Below are 22,488 nucleotides of genomic sequence, written 5' to 3'. Positions count from 1 at the left end.
GAAGAACTCCCTCAAGGAGCGAAACGGGCGGACAGCTTGGCCCCCGCTAACACAGGTGACCAGAAGAGAGGAAAGCGCGCAACATCCCTGCGCTCGGACCGCCCCACGCACCCCCTCAGCTTGAGGGAAGAGGGAGCTAAGCTAACACACAGAAGGGTAAGGGAATGCAGGGCCGGCAAGAAGGCGGGCCCACGAGCGTCTGGACCTCCTCGAAGCCAATGAGAGGCCCTCATTTCTGGATCCCGTGCCCAATCAGAGCCAGGATGGAGGGCGCGGCTTTTGACTGGGTCGGGGAGGGCCAGGCTGCAGAGCTAGAGGCGTGAGCCAGAACCGCTTCCCGCTCCGGGCGTTCTGGGTCCCCGCCCACCGCAAGTCATGTGAGCCGCCAAAATGGCGGCGCTCGGGCGTGAGGCTGGGGCTGACCTGAACGATGCAGGTGTGTTGCCGGTCGAGGCTGGGGAAGCGTCCAAGGTAGGCGGAAACCTGGGGCGGTAGGAGTCGTGATTTCTGCAGCCTCAGTATGTTAGCGGACTCTTCTGAAATGATGGGATTTGAAAATCTAAAGACAACAGCTCTCAAGTCCATGCAGGGCGCAATCAATGCAGCCCACAGTTGCTACAGAAAGAGACGGAGACAAAGTAGACCTAAAGTCTAGTCCCGGTTGCTGGCTGTTTCCTTTCTCTTGCCTCCACGCCTTTGCGCTGGCCTTTATTTCAACTTGCAATACTTCCCTGTAACCATCCCTCCCTACCACACTTCTTTCACATATTCGGTTAAATGTCGTTTACTCCCATGTTTCCCCTGGCCAGGTTAAGTTTAGCTTTTCTTATGTTTTTGTTGTTGTCCATGTTCCGTTTAGTTTCGTTTGTATGGTACACTAATTTCTGCCTTTAAATTACCTGCCTTTTTGTCCTGACCTCGGCCGGTTTGTGGATTCTAGAAGATACATCTACCTCTTAATGGTCCTGGGGTCTGTCAAATATCAAGTGTTGTGTAAATGAGTGAATGTTAAAGTTCTGAAAGTCTGGCAAAGTAATACACATAAAAGCACTACAAAACTGTAAAACACTTTGCAGACTATAAATCTACGTACATACACTCTTACTGGTATAATCATGGTGAACTTGGACTAGTCAATTTTTAGATAAAATGTTGGTTATAGCAAAGTCTTTACATGTCATTACTTGTTAAAAGTCTAGCAGAAAATTACCAGCCTATTTCTCTGCTTTAATAAACAGTGCCTTCCAGAGACTAAGCATTCAGTAAATATTTGTGTTCAATAAGTATCTGTACTGTTTCAAGATTTTATAATCATTATACTAGGTGTCTGGGTTCCCTGTATACTGTTAGTATAGACAGGGTGGAAGGTTGGTACAAGGCATTGCCTGAAAGTTTTCTTTGTAGGATGTAAGGGACTTCAGTGTCATCAATGAATTGAATGACAGCAAAATAAATACTTATCCAAGATTTCTGGTAAATTACCACATTACTGATACCTGCCTTCATAGTACATTAGGTGGCTTAGATATAGAATCTCCCTTAGATGTTACTATCTCTTCCATTTTCCATTTAGAAATGGAAAGAGCCAAAAGATTAAATCTAGTCCCTGAGAAATTGTAATTTATAATTTTTTCTCTGTCCTCCGGATGTTATAAAGAAAAAGAGAGTACTGGCTTGCATCCAGTTCTGCAATGATACAGGGAAAGAAACTTGTCCGTTATTACTTACTGTGTAATAATATATGAAAATTCAAAGGAGCCCATATTTGAGGATGTTGATGCCATGGATGAATTGACCTTTCATTGGAGTTAGGATTGGTACATATCACTTATTCGGCAAATGAGTATTACAGTGATGTTCAACAATTACAACAATGTGTCCACTGACAACCAGCGGCAGAATCACTTGGTACTATTAAAATACAGATTTTTGTGGGACACCTAGGTGGCTCAGTTGTAAGTATCTGGTTAAGTGTCCAACTCTTGATCTCCGTTCAGGTCTTGATCTCAGGGCTGCTTGAGTTAAAGCCCCACACTGGGCTCTGCACTGGGCATTAAGTCTACTTTTAAAAAAAATTAAAGATAAAATAAAATACAGATTGTAGACTTCACCCTATTCCTACTGAATCCAGATATCTCAGGAGGGAACTCAAAACATTGCATTTAAAATGAACCACCCATGGGGCGCCTGGGTGGCTTAGTTGGTTGGGCGTCCGACTTTCGCTTAGGTCATGATCTCGCGGTTCGTGGGTTCGAGCCCCGCGTCGGGCTCTGTGCTGACTGCCAGCTCAGAGCCTGGAGCCTGTTTCAGTCTGTGACTCCCTCTCTCTCTGATCCTCCCCTGCTCATGCTGTCTCTCTCTCTCTCCTAGAAATAAATAAAACATTAAAAAAAAATAAAAAAATAAAATGAACCACCCATGTGATTCCTGTGCACACTAAAGGTTGAGAATCACTGATTTATTATCTTCTGGTTCATGATGTTTAATCCACTCTAATTCTCTTGCCCAGATCTCCCAAAATTTGAGATCTAGTCTATGTCCTTGACTATAAATGTTAAAATAGAGGTTGATATAAATTGTGAAGGACCATGATTTTTGTAATCTCTTCATCGACTAATCTGGAATCCCATAATGCCAGTGTGGCAAAACATTTAACAAATGTTATTGTTTAAGACTTTTCAGAGACCTGAAAGTCTTACCCAGAGCAAAACATTCAAAAAGGATCCTTTTTGAGGATCCAATTTTGTTTTGTTTTGTTTACCACTGTTTATTCCTTTCTGTTAAGATGCTGCTGGCCATCCCTCATGGTCCCTTGACATTGGCAACTGTCTTTTCATATTTCACACTTGGGACACAGGAGCCTTCCAACCCTGAAACTCAGTACCTTGGTTCCCAGCTCCCTGGTATACCACATGTAGTTTCCAGCAAAGGCTGTGCTTCTGCCCCAGGTGAGCGGGCTGGATATATAATTTCTGTAATCCATGATATCCATGATCCACTACCTCTTCCTAGCCTGGAACAATGTCCCTCTTTGTGATGTCTCTCTCACTACTCTCCAAGGCAGTCCCTGCTCTCTTCCTTCCCCAAGAAACTAACATAATCTCCAAAAGGAGTTCAGGCTTTCATGAGATAGTTGTCAACAAGTACCTGTTGTTCCCTTCTAGCTTTGAAAAAGCTAGAAAAAGAACTACAAATGACTTGGCTACCTTTAGAGAAAACTGTGAGGAAAAAAAAAACTCAGTATCTCTGCACATCTCTAGGTCCTAAGGCAAATCAACCTTTCTGAACCTCATTTTTCTCATCTATAAAAGTATAAAAGTAAAGATGTTCATTATCCTGCCAGTTTCTCAAAAAGCCATTGTCTATTAAAGAGTAATAGTGATTGAATCATTGGCGATGTTTGTTAAAGCAGATGACATTTTACTAGGGTCTAAATGTTCTTTAATTGGAATCTAAAATTTATAAATTTATTATTAATATCATTAGCTATTATGGTTCTGAAATTTTGTGTTTTCCAGGACATCAGAATGGCAACATACACACACGGTCAGCCCAGTCTTTCTCTAGGAGATGAAAAATTCAGAAGACCCATGGTCATTGAAATCATAGAAAAAAAAATTGAATATCTTAGAAAAGAAAAGTAAGAGACACACCTAAACTGAAAGTCAATAACTTTATTTGCAGATCTTCTGTATTGCCATCGTTTCTAAGTATCTAAGATCCTATTAACTTTATTGAATTGGTTATAAAAAAAAAAAGAACTGGGGGGCGCCTGGGTGGCTCAGTCGGTTAAGTGACCGACCTCGGCTGAGGGCATCTCACGGTTTGTGGGTTCGAGCCCCACGTTGGGCTCTATGCTGACAGCTAGCTCAGAGCCTGGAGCCTGCTTCAGATTCTGTGTCTCCTTCTCTCTCTGACCCTTCCCTGCGCATGCTGTCTCTCTCTCTCACTCAGAAATTTAAAAAAAAAAAAAAAAAATGGAAGGGAAACATGGACAGATGAAAATAGTGGTTTGTTGTAATATTGAGACTATGGATAATTTCTTTTGATTCTTAAAAAAGAAGATATCCAGGGGCACAAAGGTGGCTCAGTTGGCTAAGCGTCTCACTTTTGATCTCAGCTCAGGTTACAATCTCTATGAGATCGAGTTGGGCTCTGCACTGTCTGCTTGGGATTCTCTCTCTCCCTCTCTCTCTCTGCCCTTCCTCCACTGGTGTTCTTTCTCTCTCTCTCTCTCTCTCTCTCTCTCTCCAAATAAATAAGAGTGAGAGCTAGCCGAGGAGGGGAAAAGAGAGAGAGAGAATCCAAAACAGTCTTTGTACTTTCAGCACGGAGCCGATACGGGGTTAAACCCACTAACCATGAGATCATGGCCTGAGCTGAAACCAACAGTTGGATGCTTAACTGACTGAGCCACCCAGGCGCCCTCAAAATAAATAAATAAACATAAGAAAAAAAAAGAAGAAGAAGAAAGAACATGTCCAGGATTATTGTTGAAATGTTATTTGTATAATAAACATTTTTAAATTAAAAGCAATTAGAACACCATTTTTGGAGCTATGTATATTTAATTGATGTTCAATTGTAATTAAATTCAGTTTAGAATTAATTGACTCAGCACAGTGCTGAATTCAGCAAAAAAATAAATAGATTCCATGATGTACATATTGTCTCATATCACTTAGATTAACAGAACTGAAAAATAAAATCAAAGGACATTAATCTTAGACCTTAGACATTTATGGATTTAGGTATGAGTCGGTATAAGTAAAACTAGATCTATCAAATCTCTTTGCATGAAGTTTTAGAAATCCTCAACAAATTATTTGAAATATATCTGGACTAATTAAGAAATAGTTATTTGCTAGAAGGACTAACCAAAATGTAAACAGTTTTGTTCATATGACGAGCAAATTAATCATTTTACAAGCAAGAGCAGTACTCTTAGATATCTCATAAAATTTGGCTATAATGGAACATGTTCATTTTTATTTGTGACCAAAATTTATGTCTTAAAAGAGTTCCATTTTAGAGCCACTCTAATTGATCTGAGAGAGAGAATTCTATCCTCATTAGAATGCAAGTTTCATGAGAAGTGTGATTTTTTTTAAATTTTCTTTATCACTGCCTCATCCTCAACACATAGAAAATGTCTTTTGCATTCTAAGTGTTGAAGAAATATTTGGTGTTGAGCAAATATGTAATATTAAGTTACTACCCAGGAAGGGATATATCCATTAAGAGAATACTGTATTATGTTGAATCTAATTTTTCTCTGTTTTTCCTATTAGGACTTTAAATGTATATGGCACAGTGTTCTTTGGAACAGCAGCTAGTTTCTCTGGAATGTTGGCAAACTTCATTTTCAGACACTGCTTCAAGGTTAAACATGATGCTTTGAAGACATATGCATCAGTGACTGCACTTCCATTTTTGTCTACTATAGTCGCTTATAAGTTCCTTGTAACAGATGCTTTGTATTTGGGTAAATTTAAATTCATTAATGTATAATGTGTTTATGTCTAACTAAAATCACAGATTAACACAAACTGTTGCTACTGTTGATAATGATCACTTACACTTGTATATTCCTTTACAACTTATAAAGTACCTTTACCTGTATTGTCCTATTTCCTCCTCACAACAATCCTGGTGATCAGGCAATAGTAAATATTATTGTGTCCTTTTTACATTTATACAATCAAAGCTAAGACATGTTCAAGTATGTTAGAAAGCAACATAATATACTGGGGAAAGAATAGGTTTTGGCATTCTGCACACGTGATTTAGATTCTGCTCTCCACCGCTTAAGTTTTGTGACATTGGACAAGTCATTTACTATCTGAGACTCAATTGTCTTATCTATAAATTAGGACTACTGGGGCGCCTGGATGGCTCAGTCAGTTAAGTGTCCGACTTCAGCTCAGGTCATAATCTCACAGTTCATGAGTTCAAGCCCCGCATCCGGCTCTCTACTGACAGCTCAGAGCCTGGAGCCTGTTTCAGATTCTGTGTCTCCCTCTCTCTCTGCACTCCCCTGCTCACGCTGTCTCTCTCTGTCTCAGAAGTAAATAAAAACATTAAAAAAAATTTTTTTTAATAAATAAATTAGGACTACTAGTTCTTACCTCACAAGACTGTTGTGATAATTAAAATAAGATATCTTCAATGCCTAACGAGCTATCTGGCTTACTGTGGGCGTCTAATGTTATTTCCTGCCTCCTCTCCTTACCTTAAGTTTCACAACTAGTAATTAATGGAACCTCTGATTCCCTTAGGGTACATTAGGTTTCTAGACACATTCTCTTTTCATTTTACCTTCAAAGCTTTGTGCACACTTAAAAATTATTTATTTAAATATTTCTCTAGTTCTTTTGTTCCTGCTGTAATCACCTAAAGATTAGAGATTGTGTCTCTTTTATGTAGCATTGTATCACTAACTCATGCCTGACACATAGACAATAAAAATGCATTAACCTAGAATCCAGATGTCTGGGTCTGCTAGTTTAATATTTTTCATTATGAATTGTTTCTGCAACAATGACATTTATAAGAGACAACTCACCTTATGTTAAGTGTAATAAAGGTGTTTTTTAAACATGAAGCATTTAGTCTATCCTGTGTCTTAGACTGGATTTCTAATATTCTTTCTATTGTTTCATTATGATTGAGGACAGTACAGATAACTACTCTGATAGGACATAAGACTGTCTTATTAGTTCTTATCCTGAGTTGTAAAATGAGACTAAATTTACTTTTGTTTTCCAGGCAATATAAGTCGGGAAAATTGTGTTCTGAGGAGTTCACTGATTGGCATAGTATGTGGTGTTTTATATCCCACTGGTTTGGCTTTTTCTAAAACTGGACGCCTGGCAGTCAAGTAAGTCCATCTGTTTGTTCCTTTTCTTCCTTACTTACTTTTGTTTTTGTTTATTTTCTTAATATTAAACTACTTCTTTAGCTGCCAATGACATATTTTAATCAGAATGTACTTTGGTACTTCAAATAGCTAGCTTTTAACCTTTTTGCTATCTACATGAAATACCTTATAATAGAAATTACCCACTTCGGAGAATCAATGAACTTTTCATAGAAAATACACCCAGAAAAAGTACTTAATTATTTTTCCTTTTTAGGTATCATACTGTTCCATTGCCACCAAAAGGAAGGGTTTTACTTTACTGGTTCCTGCTTTGTCAAACAGAAATAAAAGCAATGATGATTCCTCTGGTCTTTCAGACGGCCTTTGGAATATTTAATGGTCTACGGCATTATGAAATATTTGAAAGTACACTTGAGAAAACTGTACATGACGATTAATCAAAGACTGAATGGATACTAAACCAGCAGAATGTTTTGTTTTGTTTTATGATGAGGACTCAGGAGTTAAAAAAGTAACTCCAGACAGTTTGTTTCTGTTCCTCCTGCTTGGTCTATAGCAGGTACTCAATAAATATTAAGAAATTCACTAATTAAATGTAAGTTTCATCTTTCTTTCCTCATTGTGTAGGGAACAGGTTTGAGATGACAAGATCTGCTCTCTACATTTAGTCATTCATTGACCACATTTATTAGGCACCTGTTATTTCTCAGGCACTGGGTAACTAACATGTAATAAGAAATGTTCTTTAAGCCAAAAGGTACTAACAAATAGAAGAGAAATTTAAAATGTGAACACGTAGCAAGAGAAGGTTTAAAAGGTATACAAATAATTCTGTGGACACATTGAAGATACAGCTGTTAACTACTTGGCCAGATCAGAAAACTACAGGGGAAAAGTGACATTCGACCTAAATTTTGAAGGAGAAGTGGAAAGTTCATTAAGTAAGCAAAACATAGAAATAACATACAGCCTATTCCTCTGCCCTAAACCCTGATTCTGTATCCTTTCTAGCCTTTTACCATTAACAAATGTGCTGTTTAAAGACATTTATTGGGTGCCTAGTATGTAATATGCATTAATACAGATCCAGAGGTCCAGAGATTTAGTCCCTACTCTCAAGAAGCTCAAAATCTAAAGAAAGAGATTACAGCATGCTTTCTTTAAGTCTTCTCAAGCATTCCTGAGCTACACATTTATCGTAGTTCAGGAAATAAACACTGATGAAAAGAATAAAGCACAGAATGGAACCCCACAGATCATTCTCCTTGTCGTAACCATATATATCTTGACATAAGATTTGGTCATCTGAGGCCCCAAGCAACACAAAGCAGAAATGGAAGTCTTAAAAAGGTGCTTTATGACATCGTAGATAAAAAACTGGAATACATACCCTTTTGCTAATGAAAAAAAAAAAATAGCTAGTTTGCCGTCCAGCCTTGTATTCTCAGAATAATTCATGATACTTGAAACTCTGAGGAAAGGGCAGGTGATGGGGGAGGTTGGGGAGGAGGATCAAGTCAAACTGATAACTGGATGAATAGTATTCATATTTTAACTCTAAAAAATTATTATGCAAAGAGTACATAAATACCTTCTCATTGTAAAATATTTAAATGACCCAGAAATAAAGCAAGATTTGAAAGTCCTCCTTCACTCCCATATCCTGTTCTCCACTCCATTCTCCAGAGGTAACCACTATGAAGTTAGTATGCCTCTTTCATTGCAGTATTCTTTTGTAACTTACATATTTTTTAAAATAATACTATCCATACATATTATAGTGAAAATAAATTTTCACTTCACCATATGTCTTGGGGATTTTTCCAGCTCATCACATACAAGTCTAACATGTTCTTTTTAGTGACCAAGTAACATTCTTGGTGATTCCTGTATTCACATAGCTGATCCTTCCAACACCTTGGTCTCTCTACCTGACCACTTAACCCCATGGTCATACTCTAGAGCTGTGCCATCCAATATAATAGTCACTAGCCACTTGTAGCTACTGAACATTTGAAATGTGGCTAGTTTAAATTAAGATGTGTTATAAGTATGGGGCACCTGGGTGGCTCAGTCAGCTAAGCATCCAACTTTGGCTCCGGTCATGATATGGTCTGTGAGTTCCAGCCCCATATGGGGCTCTGTACTGACAGCTCAGAGCCTAGAGCCTGCTTTGGATTCCGTGTCTCCCTTTCTCTCTACTCCTCTCCCCGCTCTCTCTCTCTCAAATAAATAAACATTAAATTTTTTTTTAAAAAAAGCTATGTTGTAAAACACAAGTTTTGAAGAATTACTATGTAAAAAAGAATTTAAATATCTCACTAAAATATAACGTGATTCACATTTTATTTTTATTGGATTATGGTGCTGTAGCCTTAGTCATAAATTATCAATAAATTCAAATTCTGTATGTTCACAATTTTAAAATCCCATCTGATTACTACCTCCTGTCCTTGCAGTTCATTCACTTTCACACAACTCCAGCATTACTTCAACCTCACCAGAATCTATAATCCAGCAATCCTCCTACCTTCTTACTGTCCTTCATGCCCGTCACGTATTTTTTGTTGTTCTTCACCTTCAGCCACATCTTTTTAAAGATTGCCAATCTCAAAGCAAAAAATTAAATTAAGAATGAATCTAGCTGGGGCGCCTGGGTGGCTTAGTCGGTTAAGCATCCGACTTTCGCTTAGGTCATGATCTCGCGGTTCGTGGGTTCGAGCCCCGCGTCGGGCTCTGTGCTGACTGCCAGCTCAGAGCCTGGAGCCTGTTTCAGTCTGTGACTCCCTCTCTCTCTGACCCTCCCCTGCTCACGCTGTCTCTCTCTCTCTCCTAGAAATAAACAAAACATTAAAAAAAATTAAAAAAAAAAAAAGAATGAATCTAGCTAAGGTTGATTTTTAAATAAAAATAATGGCCTCTTTTTTGAATTTTCTGTTTATGTCTTTGACCCATTAGGTTTGAGGAAGCTCTATAAATTCTGTGTTTTATTTGCTCATCTGCTGAGGTAGTAGTCTGGGAAACACAGCAAGGTTGACTTATGTTCCCCTCCCCTGCCACCTGGAAGCTGAAGAGATTGGTACTCCATGGCTTCACTTTGCCTTTCCTGCAACAAAAAGCTGGGAAGTCCATTGATATTTTCCTTTGGTGTTGGAAAGCAGTGCTTGCCAAAGTGACTGACTGTAATGAGACCTGAAAGAAGAAATTAGGGAAATCTTGATCTTGGCATAAAGCCAAAGGCAACAAGGTACTAGAGGCAAGATAGATCAGAGGTGTTAAGTACAACCCGGAGCTCATTTCTCAATGCTGAAATCTTGGCTTTACTACTTACCAACAGGATGACTTTTAACAAGCTGTTTTGTCTCTCTGCACCTCCATTTCCTCATCTGTAAAATAAAGAATAAAGATTTTATTTACTTCATATTGTTGTTGGGATTAAATGAGTTAATATCTACAAACCAAAACAGTGGCCAAAGCGCAGGAAGTCTACCTGTGTTATAGCCATTACTGTCATTGTTGCTATGACTCCATACCAATATCACAGTCCTTTCCCTAACTGTAATGAATGATGTTAGCATTTTTCTAGGAAAGAGTAGAAAGAAGCACAGCAAAGAAAATTCACAAGATATCTTTCATATGAATAAGTATGTACTCATTTATTCAGCTAATACTGACTCAACGCCTGGTGTATGAAAGACATTGTATACCACACATTGGGCAAGCTACCTAACTTTGGTGACTGTGTTTCCTCTGAAAACATACTAATAACTGCTTTGCAGTGAGATTACAAAGATTAAAGTACACGAACCATACCATACTATACCCAGCATATAGGTAGTGTGTTTATATTGTCTGTTTTCCCTGTCAAGGTTATAACAAAGACTAAGACACGGTTCCTACTATGAGAACTTACCTTCTCTCTTGCCTTTTCTCCATTTCCCCCAATTGCCTTAACCATGTAATCCCCTGTCCCTCGCCCCACCCCCACGCTCTTGTATTGCATTACATTGCATTGTTTGCAGTGTACTGTATTGTATTGATTTCCTCCGTTTTTATCAATTACTATGTAAGATATGGGTGCCTGGACTGCCTGCCTCAGAGAGCCAATGGGACTGGCATTCAATAGTCCCACAGGATTATAGTAAACAAAGAAGTTCTTAATGAGCTCAAATGTACCTCCTGTGGCTATACACCCCAGCCCAGTACAGAGAAATTAGGCAAAAACTCAGAACTACCACTTTCTCAGTACTTGCCTATGGGTACCAGCCTCCAACTAGCCTGCATTTAGGTGCTGACTGAGATGCTTCCCTTTGAGACACTAATGGATTTTGGCACACCTTCAACTGGTGGGCACCACTAAGAACAAAGAAGGTGACTTGTACAATCACAAAGATTTCGCAACCAAGAAAACAAACCAGGCTAATTGATTGACCTCCTACGTAAGACCATGGAAAGCCACATGTAAAAGAATAAAACTGGATCCCTTTTTCATACCATATAAAAAAAATCAACTCAAAAAAATAGACTTAAGACCTGAAGCCCTAAAACTCTTAGAAGAAAACACAGGGAGTAAACTTTATGACATCAGTCTTGTCCATTTTTTTTTAATTATTATTATTTGACACCATAAGCAAGGGCAACAAAAGCAAAAATAAACAAATGGAACCATATCAAACTAAAAAGTTTCTGCATCAACAAAATGAAAAGGCATGGGAGAAAGTATGTGCAAACCATATATCTGATAAGAGGCTAACATCCAAAGTATATAAGGAATTCATACAACTCAACAACAAAAAGCAAACAATATGAATTGTTAAGTGGGCAAAGGAACCTAACAGACATTTTTCCAGAAAAGACCTATAAATGGTCAGCAAGCACCCATAAAAGGTGTCAGGATCACTAATCATCAGGGAAATGCAAGTCAAAATCACAATAAGATAGCACCTCATACCTGTTAGAATGGCTATCATCAAAAAGACAAGAGATAAAAAGTGTTGGTGAATGTGGAAAAAAGGGAATTCTTGTGCAGTGTTGGTGGGAATATAAATTGGTGCAGCCACTATGAAAAACAGTATGGAGTTTTCTCAAAAAAGTAAAAATAGAACTACCATATGATCCAGAAATTACATTCTTGGTACATACATGCAAAACAAATAAAAATATGATATCAAAGAGATACCTGTATTCCCATGTTTATTGCAGCATTATTCACAAATAGCCAAGATATGGAAACATTATTGTCTGTCAATGGATGAATGGATAAAGAAGATGCGAGATATATATTCTATTGTGTTTATATACATTGTATATATGTACAATAATGTATAATAATACTGCATAGTATAATATATACAGTTATAATTGGATAACTATAATATTATAAATGACTATATACAGTCATGTATAATGTATAAATAACAATGTACTATATATGTGTCCATATACATATATAGACTAATATTTTTCAGCCATGAGAAAGAAGGAAATCCTACTATATGCAACAACATTGGTGGAACTTGAGGACATTGTGTTAAGTGAAATGAGACAGAAAAAGAAAAATACTTTATGGTATCATAATGTCATTTATAAGTGGAATCTAAAAGAAAAAAAGTCAAACTCATAAAGCACAGAGTATGAAAGTGGTTGCCAGGACCTAGGGTGGGAAAATAGAGAGAGGTTTATAAAAGAGCACAAACTTTCAGCTATAAGATGAATACACCTGAGGATCTGATATAAAACATGGTGACTATACTTGATAATACTGTATTGTAGAATTGAAATTTGCTAAGAGATTAGGACTTAAAAGTTCTCACACACACAAAAAGATAATTATGTGAGGTGATGGGTGTGTCAATTAGATGGGAGGAAATCCTCTTACAATATATATCCTCTTACAAATCATTACAATGTATACTTTAAATATCTTACAACTTTATATGTTAATTATACCACAGAAAAGCAAAATTTTAAAAGCCCCAGATTCAAGAAACTCAATTAACTCTAACCAAAGGAAATTTCAGAAAAAAATATCCCCACACTGCATCATAATCTAACAGCTTAAAACCAATATAAAAAAGAAGATCTTTGTAGAAGCCAGAGAAAAACCAAAAGAGAGAAGAATGACAAGAGACTTCTTACTGGTAACAGTGCTAGCCAGAAAAAAGCAGAGCAAAATCTTTTAAGTACTAACATTAAAAACATTTTTTTAATTAAAAAAAAAAAAGTCTGGGCACCTGGCTGGCTCAAATGGTGGAGCATGTGACTCTTGGTTTCAAGGTCAAGAGTTTGAGCCCCATGTTGGGTGTAAAGATTACTTTTTAAAAATTTTTTTAATGTTTTATTTATTTCTGAGAGAAAGACACACAGCGTGAGCAGGGGAGGGTCAGAGGGAGAGGGAGATAGAGAATCTGAAGCAGTCTCCAGGCTCTGAGCTAGCTGTCAGCACAGAGCCTGATGCGGGGCTCAAACCCACGCACGAACCGTGAGATCATGACCTGAGCCAAAGTTGGACGCTTAAATGACTGAGCCACCCAGGCGTCCCTAAAGATTACTTTTTAAAGAGTCAACCTAGAATCCTATACCTCACAGAAATATTTCTCAAAAACTAAGGCTAAATAGGAAGAGTGACATCAGCAACACGGCAAAATAGAAAGCCACAGACCCCCTCCCATGAAGACATAGATTTAAGAAAACACAGATCAAGTACATTTATAAGAAAAATCCAGAAACTGTTATCCCAACACTATGCCACATTTAGGAGGAAACTCCCTTCTCCCTAGTGAAAGAAAAGAGTGAAACCTATGTGCATCGTTCTGACTTTTAGGGGACTGCTGAAGGGATGATTTTCTGTCTTTCCTGAATCCAAGTGCTGACAGGAATGGCGTGCCAGGATAGGGATGTCTGAGAACAAAGGCTATCAACGTGCACCACAGTCTCTATTACCACAGAAACAGTAGGTACAAAAAATATAATTGGGGCGCCTGGGTGGCTTAGTCGGTTAAGCATCCGACTTTCGCTTAGGTCATGATCTCGCGGTTCGTGGGTTCGAGCCCCGCGTTGGGCTCTGTGCTGACTGCCAGCTCTGAGCCTGGAGCCTATTTCAGAGTCTGTGACTCCCTCTCTCTCTGACCCTCCCCTGCTCACGCTGTCTCTCTCTCTCTCTCACCTAGAAATAAATAAAACATTTTAAAAAAATTTAGAAAAAAATAATTAACAACATATTAGTTTCAGGTGTACAACATAATGATTCAATATATGTGTATATTTCACAATTATCACCACAATAAGTCTAATAAACATTCATCACCACACATAATTACAAATAGCTTTTTCTTGTGATGAGAACTTTCAAGATTTACTGTCTTAGCAAAATTCAAAATACAATACAGTGTTATTAACTGTGGTCACTATGCTGTACATTACATCCAGGACTTATTTATAACTAAAAGTTTGTACCTTTTGGCCTCCTTCACCATTTCACCCATCCTTCATCCCCCACCTTTGGCAACCACCAATCTGTTAATCTGTATTTATGAGTTTGATTTGTTGTTGTTGCTGTTGTTTGTCTTAGATACCACATGTAAATGAGATCAATGGTACTTGTCTTTCTTTCTGACTTATTTCACTTAGTATAAATGGACCTCAGAGTCCATACATATTACCACAAATGGCAAGATTTCCTTCTTTTTATGGCTGAATAATATTCAATTATGTGTATATATATCACATTTTCTTTATCCATTCATCCATCAATAAACATTTAGGTTGAATCCATGTCTTGGCTATTATGAAGTACTGCAATGAACATGGGAGTGCATATATCTTTTGGAGATAGTGTTTTTGTTTCCTTCAGATAAATACCCAGAAGTGAAATCATCAGATTATATGATAGTCCTTTTTTTTTTCCAATTTGTTTTATTGATGCCAATGCTCAGGCCTTGACCAGGTACTTCCACAGCAGGTATAACCACTCCTCCTGCTGTTGCTGCTTGGTCTTCAGGTTCTCCTAGTACTTGTTCAGTTACAACACATGGTATGTGTCTTCTTGAGCCACAGATCCAGGGACTTGGATTTCTTACCCTCATAGAATTTCCTGAGGTTCTCTTCGGAGTGGTTGATGACAGTGCTAGATTAACTTAAAATATAAGGAAGAAGACTCAAAGAGCTAAAATTAGAAATGAAAGCAGGGATTTTATAACTGATGTCGCCAAAATAAAAAAGACTATAAGACTACTATCAATAATTATATGCCAACAAATTGGATAACCTAGATGAAATGGACAAATTCCTAGAAATATCAAGACCGAATCATGAAGAAATTTTTAAAAAATCTGAACAGGCATATAACCATTAAGGAGATTGAAGCTGTAATTAAAAAGTTCCCAACAAAGAAAAATTTATGAGCAAATGACTTCACTGAAGAACCGTACCAAACATTTAAAGAATCAACATCAGTCCTCCTCAAACTGCCTATGAGTTTAAAAGGAGGGAATACTTCCAAAGTCATTCTTTGAGGGCAGGATTACAGCATTACCCTGCTATCAAAACCAAAAAAGTTAAAGATCCCGGGAAAGAAACTTATAGAACAATATTCTTGATTAATATTGATGCAAAGCTCCTAAACAAAATATTAGGAAACTAAAGTCTAAAGAACATCAAAAAGATCATATACAATGACTAAGCAACTAAAAACCATTTCAACAAATTTTCAGGATACAAAATCAACACACAAAAATTAGTTGTGTTTCTCTACACTAACAATGCTCAACCCAAGAAAGAAATTGAGAAAACAAACTCAATTACTATACCATCAAAAAGGATAAAATACTTAGGAATACAATTTATTCAAGAAAATGAAAGATGCATAGACTCAAAACTACAAAACATTGCTAAAAACATCAAAGAAGACAAAATACATGGAAAGACACCCTGTGCTTGTGGATTGGAAGACTCACTATGGTTCAAATATCCATATAACCCAAATTGATCTACAGATTCAATGCAATCCCTATCAAAATCCCAATGGCATTTTTTTTGCAGAAATAGAAAAAAATGTCTTAAAATTTATATGGAATATCAAGGTACCCTGACTAGCCAAAGAACAAAGGTGGAGGCCTCACACTTCTTGATCTCAAAGCATAGTACAAAGCAACAGTAAATAAGATGATGTGCTGTCATAAAGATTGATTTATCAACCAATAGAACACAATAAATAGTCCAGAAATAAATCCTTGCATACATGAGTAAATGATTATTGACAAGGGTGCCAAAACTATATAATGGGAAAAGGATGGCCTCCTCAACAAATGGGGTTTGGAAAACTGGATATCCACATACATACATACATACATACATACATACATACATACATTCAATGCATAAATACAGTTGGATCTTTTCCATACTCCTTATTCAAAACTAACTTAAAATGGATTAGAGAGCAAAATGTGATTAAAGACCAAAAACTACACAACTCCTAGAAGTAAACAGAAAAATGAACTCAGTACATTGGATGTGGCAATAATTTCTTGGCTATGACATCAAAAGCACAGTCAACAAAATAAAAAGCAGATAAATGGGCGTACATCAAATTTAGAATCTTCTGCATGTCAATGAAACAACCTAGGGAATGGTAGAAAATATTTGCAAGTCATATATGTGATACGGGGTTAATCCAGAATATATAAGGAACTTCTACAACTCAACAACACAAATAAATCCAATTAATATATGGAAAATGACTTGAATAGACATTTTCCTAAAGAATATACACAAGGGGCGCCTGGGTGGCTTAGTCGGTTGAGCGTCCGACTTTCGCTTAGGTCATGATCTTGCGGTTCGTGGGTTCGAGCCCCGCGTCAGGCTCTGTGCTGACGGCCAGCTCAGAGCCTGGAGCCTATTTCGGAGTCTGTATCTCCCTCTCTCTCTGACCTTCCCCTGCTCACGCTGTCTCTCTCTCTCTCTCTCCTAGAAATAAATAAAAATATTTAAAAAAAAAAGAATATACACAAATGGCCAATAAGCACACAAGAAGATGCTCAACATCACTAATTATTAGGGGCATGCAAAGCAAAACCACTATGAGATATCCTCTCACACCCATCAGGATGGCCACTATCAAAAGAACAGAAAATAAGTGCTGACAAGGAAATGGAGAAGTTGGAACACTTGCACCATGTTGATAGGAGTGTAAGATGGTGCACCCATCATGGAAAACAGTATGGTGATTCCTCAAAAAAATAAAAATAGAAATACCACATGATCCAGTAATCTCACTGCTGGGTATGGTATACAATAGTATTCAAAGCAGAGTCTTGAAATGATATTTGCACACCCATGTTCTTTGTACCATTACTTACAATAGCCAAGTGATGAAAGCAATCCAATGTTCATGATTGAGTAAATGGATAAATAAAATGTGGTATATACATTGGAATATTATGCTTTAAAAAAAAAAAAAAGAGGTTGCATGTGAGTGAGGGGCAGAGGGAGACAGAAAGAAAATCCCACGAGGGGCAGAGAGACGGAGAGAGAGAGAAGCAGGGCTCACCCAAAGTAGGGCTCATGTTCCACCAGAAGTGGGGCTTGAGCTCATTGGATGCAGGGCTCGAACTCACAGAACTGTGAGATCATGACCTGAGCCAAAGTCAGATGCTTAATTGATTGAGCCACCCAGGTGTGCCAGAATATTATGCATTCTTTAAAAAGCAGGAAATGCTGCAACATGCTACAAAATGGATGCACATTTGCTAAATAAAACAAGCCAGTCACAAAAGAACAAATAATGTATGATTCCACTCACATGAAGTATCTAACGTAGCTAAACCCATAGAAACAGAAAGTAGAAAGGTGTTTACCAAAGGCTGGGAGGAGTGGAGTAATTAGTATTTAGTGGGTATTTTCAATGTTGCAGGACGAAAAAGTTATAGGGATCTGTTGCATAACACTGAATATACTTAACATACTGAACCAAATATTTTAAAATTGCTAATATAGTAAATTTGATGTTATGTGTTTCTTACCACAATTTTAAAACTAAGGCTAAATACATTTTAGAGTTGGAAAAATGTGAAAGAATTCACTGCCAGATTTGCATTCTAAGAAATGACAGTAGAAAGAAAATGATACCAGATGGAATATCTATCTACAAAACAGAATGAAGGAGTATTAAGAAGGGCTCTTGTGTTGAGCACTTGGTATTATATGCAAGTGATGAATTACTAAATTCTACTCCTGAATCCAATATTACACTACATGTTTACTAACTAGAACCTAAATAAAAATTTTAAAAATAAATTAATAAAACACATAGGTACCAGATTTGACAGGGATATGCTTATCATAATTTGAATAACATACTTTGAAATGCAATATTTTGCTTCCAATTAATTAAATGTTACTATATGAACAACTAATTACCAATAGTAATTCCCAATTTTTATCTTCAAATATTTATACATTTTATAAGAAAAATTAAAAGGCTAAATAAATAAATAAAAAGAATGAAAAGTACTACAGATGGAAATTATGTGGATAAATGTAAATTTTCTTAGTTTCAAAAATGCTTTCAGGGGTGCCTGGGTGGCTCAGTTGGTTGAACGTCCGACTTCGGTTCAGGTCATGATCTCATGGCTTGTGAGTTCAAGCCCTGCACTGGGTTCTGTGCTGACAGTTCAGAGACTGGAACCTGCTTTGGATTCTGTGTCTCCCTCTCTGTCCCTCCCCCCACCCCCCCACCTTGTACACAAGCACTCTGTCTTTCTCGCTCTCAAAATTAAATAAACATTAAAAAAATGCTTTCAAAGACAAATGACCACTAAAATAAAAAAAAATAATCATGTATTGTGTTGTTTATAATGTACTTAGAAGTAAATGAATGATAATAATAACAAAAAGACCAAGAAGAAATAAATAAAAGTATACTGTTGTAACATTTTTTTTATCATACATAAAATGGTATAATATTACTTAAAGATAGGTTGTGGTAAGTTTAAGATGTTGAAGGTTTAATTGTGTCACTTTAAAATATATTCGCAAGTTCTAAACCTCAGTACCTGTGAATGTGTCCTTATTCGGAAATAGGGTCTTTGGAGATGTGATCAAGTTAAGATGAGGTATATTGGATTAGAGTGGGCCCTTACCAATGATCAGTGTCCTCATTAGACTACAGAAATTTGGGTACACAGGCACACACAGAGGGGAAATGACCCTGTGAGGGCACAAAGACACAGGGGGAAGGAAATGCCATGTGAATACATAGCAATACATTGACAAGAGACAGCAAGGATTGCCAGCAAACACCAGAAGCCAGGAGAGAAGCATGGAACAAACTGTCCTTCAACACCTCCAGTAGGAAACAACCCTGCCAGTACATTGATTTCAGACTTCTACCCTCCAAAACAGTGAGCAAATAAATTTCGTGTTGTAAGCTTCCCAGTTTCTGGTATTTTCTTAGAGTAGCCTGAGGAAACTAAAACAGATGTATACAGTACTATACATGCTAAAGTAATCATTGCAATTTTTAAAAAGAACTGTAGGTAATAGGCCAGTAAATGAATAAAATGGAATTAAAAATACTCAATTTGTCAAAACAAACAAAAAGCAGAAGGAAAAGGAGGATGTAGGACAGATGTAAGAAATAGAAAACAGACTTCAAGATGATAGATTTTAAACCCTGGGATATAAAAATCATATTAAATACAAATGGTCTAAACACCCCCTTCATTAAAAGTCAGAAATTGTCAATTTAGATTTTAAAAATCCAATTATATCCTGCCTATAAAGCCTACATTAAGAATATAGACACAAATAGGTTGAAAAGGAAGAGCATGGGGAAAGCTATGTTATATTAATACTAATTCAAAAAAAGTTACTGCATTGGCTATATTAATATTAAACAAAGTAAATTGCAAAGCAAATGATATTACCAAGAATTAAGAAGGTCATTTCACAGTTACACAGGGATCAATTTATCCTAAATATTTATTCATATAATGTGGAACTTCAAAATGAGAAAATAGGAAAATTTCCATAATAGTTGGAGATTTTATTAGCCTCTCAGTAATTGATAGAACAAGTTGGTAGCAATTCAGAAAGGATAAAAAGTCTTAAACAATGATATCAACCAATCTGTGATAACTGATGTTTTAAAACACTTGGCACAACAACAGCAGCATATACATTCTTTCAATCATATATGGAACATTTATCAACACGGACCAGAATCTAGGCTATAAATATCAATTAATTTTAAAGGATCCAAATAACACAAAGTATATTCTGTGACCACAACAGAATTGAATTAAAAATCTTAGCAGAAAGATACATGAGAAGTGGAATTATTAGAAAACTAACAAACACACTTCTAAATAACTCATGGGTCAAGGAAAAAAGCAAAGAGAAATTAGAAGGTGTTTTGAACCAGGGGCATCTAAGTGTCTCATTTGGTTAAGCAACCGACTTCAGTTCAGGTCATAATCTCATGGTTCCTGAGTTCAAGCCCCACATCGGGCTCTGTGCTGACAGCTCAGAGCCTGGAGCCTGCTTCAGATTCTGTGTCTCCATCTCTCTCTCCTCCTCCCCGCTTACATTCTGTCTCTCTGCCACTCTCTCTCAAAAATAATGATAAACATTTCAAAATATGTGGGATACAGGTAAAGCAGTACTTGGAGGGAAATTCATAGCAGTAAACACACATGTTGGGGGAGAAAAGGTCTCACATCAAATGACCTCAGCTTCTTCCCTAAGAAATTAGAGATGAGCCCCCAACTCTTGTTTTCCGTTGAGGTAATGATCTCACATCAGTGGGTTGGAGCCCCAGGACAGGCCCTGTGCTGCTGTTGCGAGCCTGCTTAGGCCTCTCTGTTCCTCTGTCCCTCTCCTGCTCCTGCGTGCTCTCTCAAAATAAATAAATAAAGTTTAAAAAAAAAGAAATTAGAAATAGAGGAGCCACTTAAATCCCAGGTAGGAAGAAGAAAATAATACAGATCAGAGCAAGAAACAATCAAATTGGGGCGTCTGGGTGGCTCAGTCTATTGGGCGTCTGGCTTGGACTCAGGTCATGATCTCACAAATCATGGGTTCAAGATGCACGTTGGACTCTGGGCTGATAGCTCAGAGCCTGGAGTCCATCTCTGATTCTGTGTCTCCCTCTCTCTCTGTCCCTCCCCTGCTCACAACCTGTCTCCCTCTCAAAAATAAACATTAAAATAAAAAAAATTTAAAAAGCAATCAAATTGAGGACAAAAAACAACCCAAAAAAATCCCAATGAAATTTAAAAAAACAACTGGTTACTTGAGAAGATCAAACAAACCATTAGCCAGATTGATCAGACATTCAAAAAAAGAGATGACACAAATGAGAGATATCAAGAGACCTGTGACCTCACTACAAATTCTACAGGCTTAAAGCCTAATAAGAAAATATAGCAAACAATTTAAGCTAATAATTTGAGAATTTAGATTAAATGGACATTTCTTCATGTGAAGAAATGATTTTTTAATAAAATCTCAATATACTAAATTGCTTTTATTACTCCAGAATGGCATGCTGCAGATACTGTAAAAAGCATGAACACTTAGAGACTTCAAAATTAGCCTGAAACCATTGAAAATTAAATTGGAACAAGTATAAAGTGGAGACAAAGTAGTTACTCCCGTAAGCATGTATGCATGAACAGACGTTACAGTTCGCATCTTAAGCTGGTTTTCTCCAACTGTCTCTGCCTTTACCTCAGAAACTTTCCAGGTGGGGAACATGCTGGCTTTTTGACTCGGAATCTGAGGACCTGTTTTAATTTCCTGGTTTATTGACCAGCCACGATTTGACATTGGATAAATTCCTCTCAGCCAAAGGAGTTTTGGGGGCTCTTCTGCTCACTTCGCCAATGAAATTTTCCTCCTTTATTTTGAATACCACGTTCTTTGGTAAAGCTCAGTGATTTCCAAAGCAACCTTGATAAACAGGACCCTCACAACTTTATAAAATAATAAAGGAGGGTGTTTTCTTCCCCTCCTGTTTTATAGATGAGGAAAGAAGCTATGCAGATGAGGACTGAGAGGTTTGCAGGGGCTTGGTCCAAGACTTTGGTTCTCAATTGTTCTGACTTATGAAGCCACTAGCTCTCTCTCGTTTCTTTCACCACAGTCACCCAACTCTCTTTTTAATAAACAGTACTCAGCAGGGAACCAGAGATCCTCAGAAAAAGCAGCTCTGCTTGCTCAGATTGTGGTGGAACAATTAACCAGATCATAACGTAATACAGGAAGCTTAAGATTTAAGGGAGATTAAAAAACCGAGGGAGCAAAGAAATCTCAGCTTCTTTTAAGTGTACCTATTGTACGCCAAGGGCTGTGCAGTTTCCAAAATACCTCGTATCAACACATGAGGTAGGCTCTATTGGCCAGGAACTGAAGTAATGTTTCCAAGGTAGGTTTTCAGTGAAAGGAGGACTACGGTCACTCTCATGTCAAAATTCCACAAGTTCCACAGGCTCTGTCCCGGAAGGCGGGGGTAGGTTGTTAACAAGTACCCTCCGCGCTCGCCGAAAACAACTCCCTCACTCCCGGCTCAGCGGCTCACCGCTTCCCTTGACTGGAAGCCCCTC

At 37.5% G+C, this 22,488-nt stretch overlaps 1 protein-coding gene across 2 annotated transcripts; it reads left to right on the top strand.

Moving 5' to 3' along the window:
* The first annotated feature begins 325 nt into the window (after nt 1-325).
* On the top strand, nt 326-7,477 carry TMEM126B (transmembrane protein 126B). 2 transcript variants are annotated; one of them, XM_077778439.1, is made up of 5 exons: nt 326-471; nt 3,519-3,640; nt 5,292-5,485; nt 6,769-6,880; nt 7,137-7,477. In XM_077778439.1, the coding sequence occupies exons 1-5, from the start codon at nt 391-393 to the stop codon at nt 7,318-7,320; spliced, it is 693 nt and encodes a 230-aa protein (XP_077634565.1). In that variant the 5' UTR covers nt 326-390; the 3' UTR covers nt 7,321-7,477. The 2 variants fall into 2 exon arrangements, with proteins under 2 accessions (XP_077634565.1, XP_077634566.1); XM_077778440.1 differs by lacking the exon at nt 3,519-3,640 and having other exon boundaries at nt 350-471.
* The last annotated feature ends 15,011 nt before the right edge of the window (nt 7,478-22,488 follow it).

The sequence above is a fragment of the Crocuta crocuta genome, unplaced genomic scaffold (assembly GCF_008692635.1).
Source record: "Crocuta crocuta isolate KB4526 unplaced genomic scaffold, BGI_CrCroc_1.0 scaffold1247, whole genome shotgun sequence".
Taxonomy (NCBI): domain Eukaryota; kingdom Metazoa; phylum Chordata; class Mammalia; order Carnivora; family Hyaenidae; genus Crocuta; species Crocuta crocuta.
The sequence above is the reverse complement of the archived record's forward strand: the minus strand, read 5'-3'. Positions and strand labels throughout refer to the sequence as shown.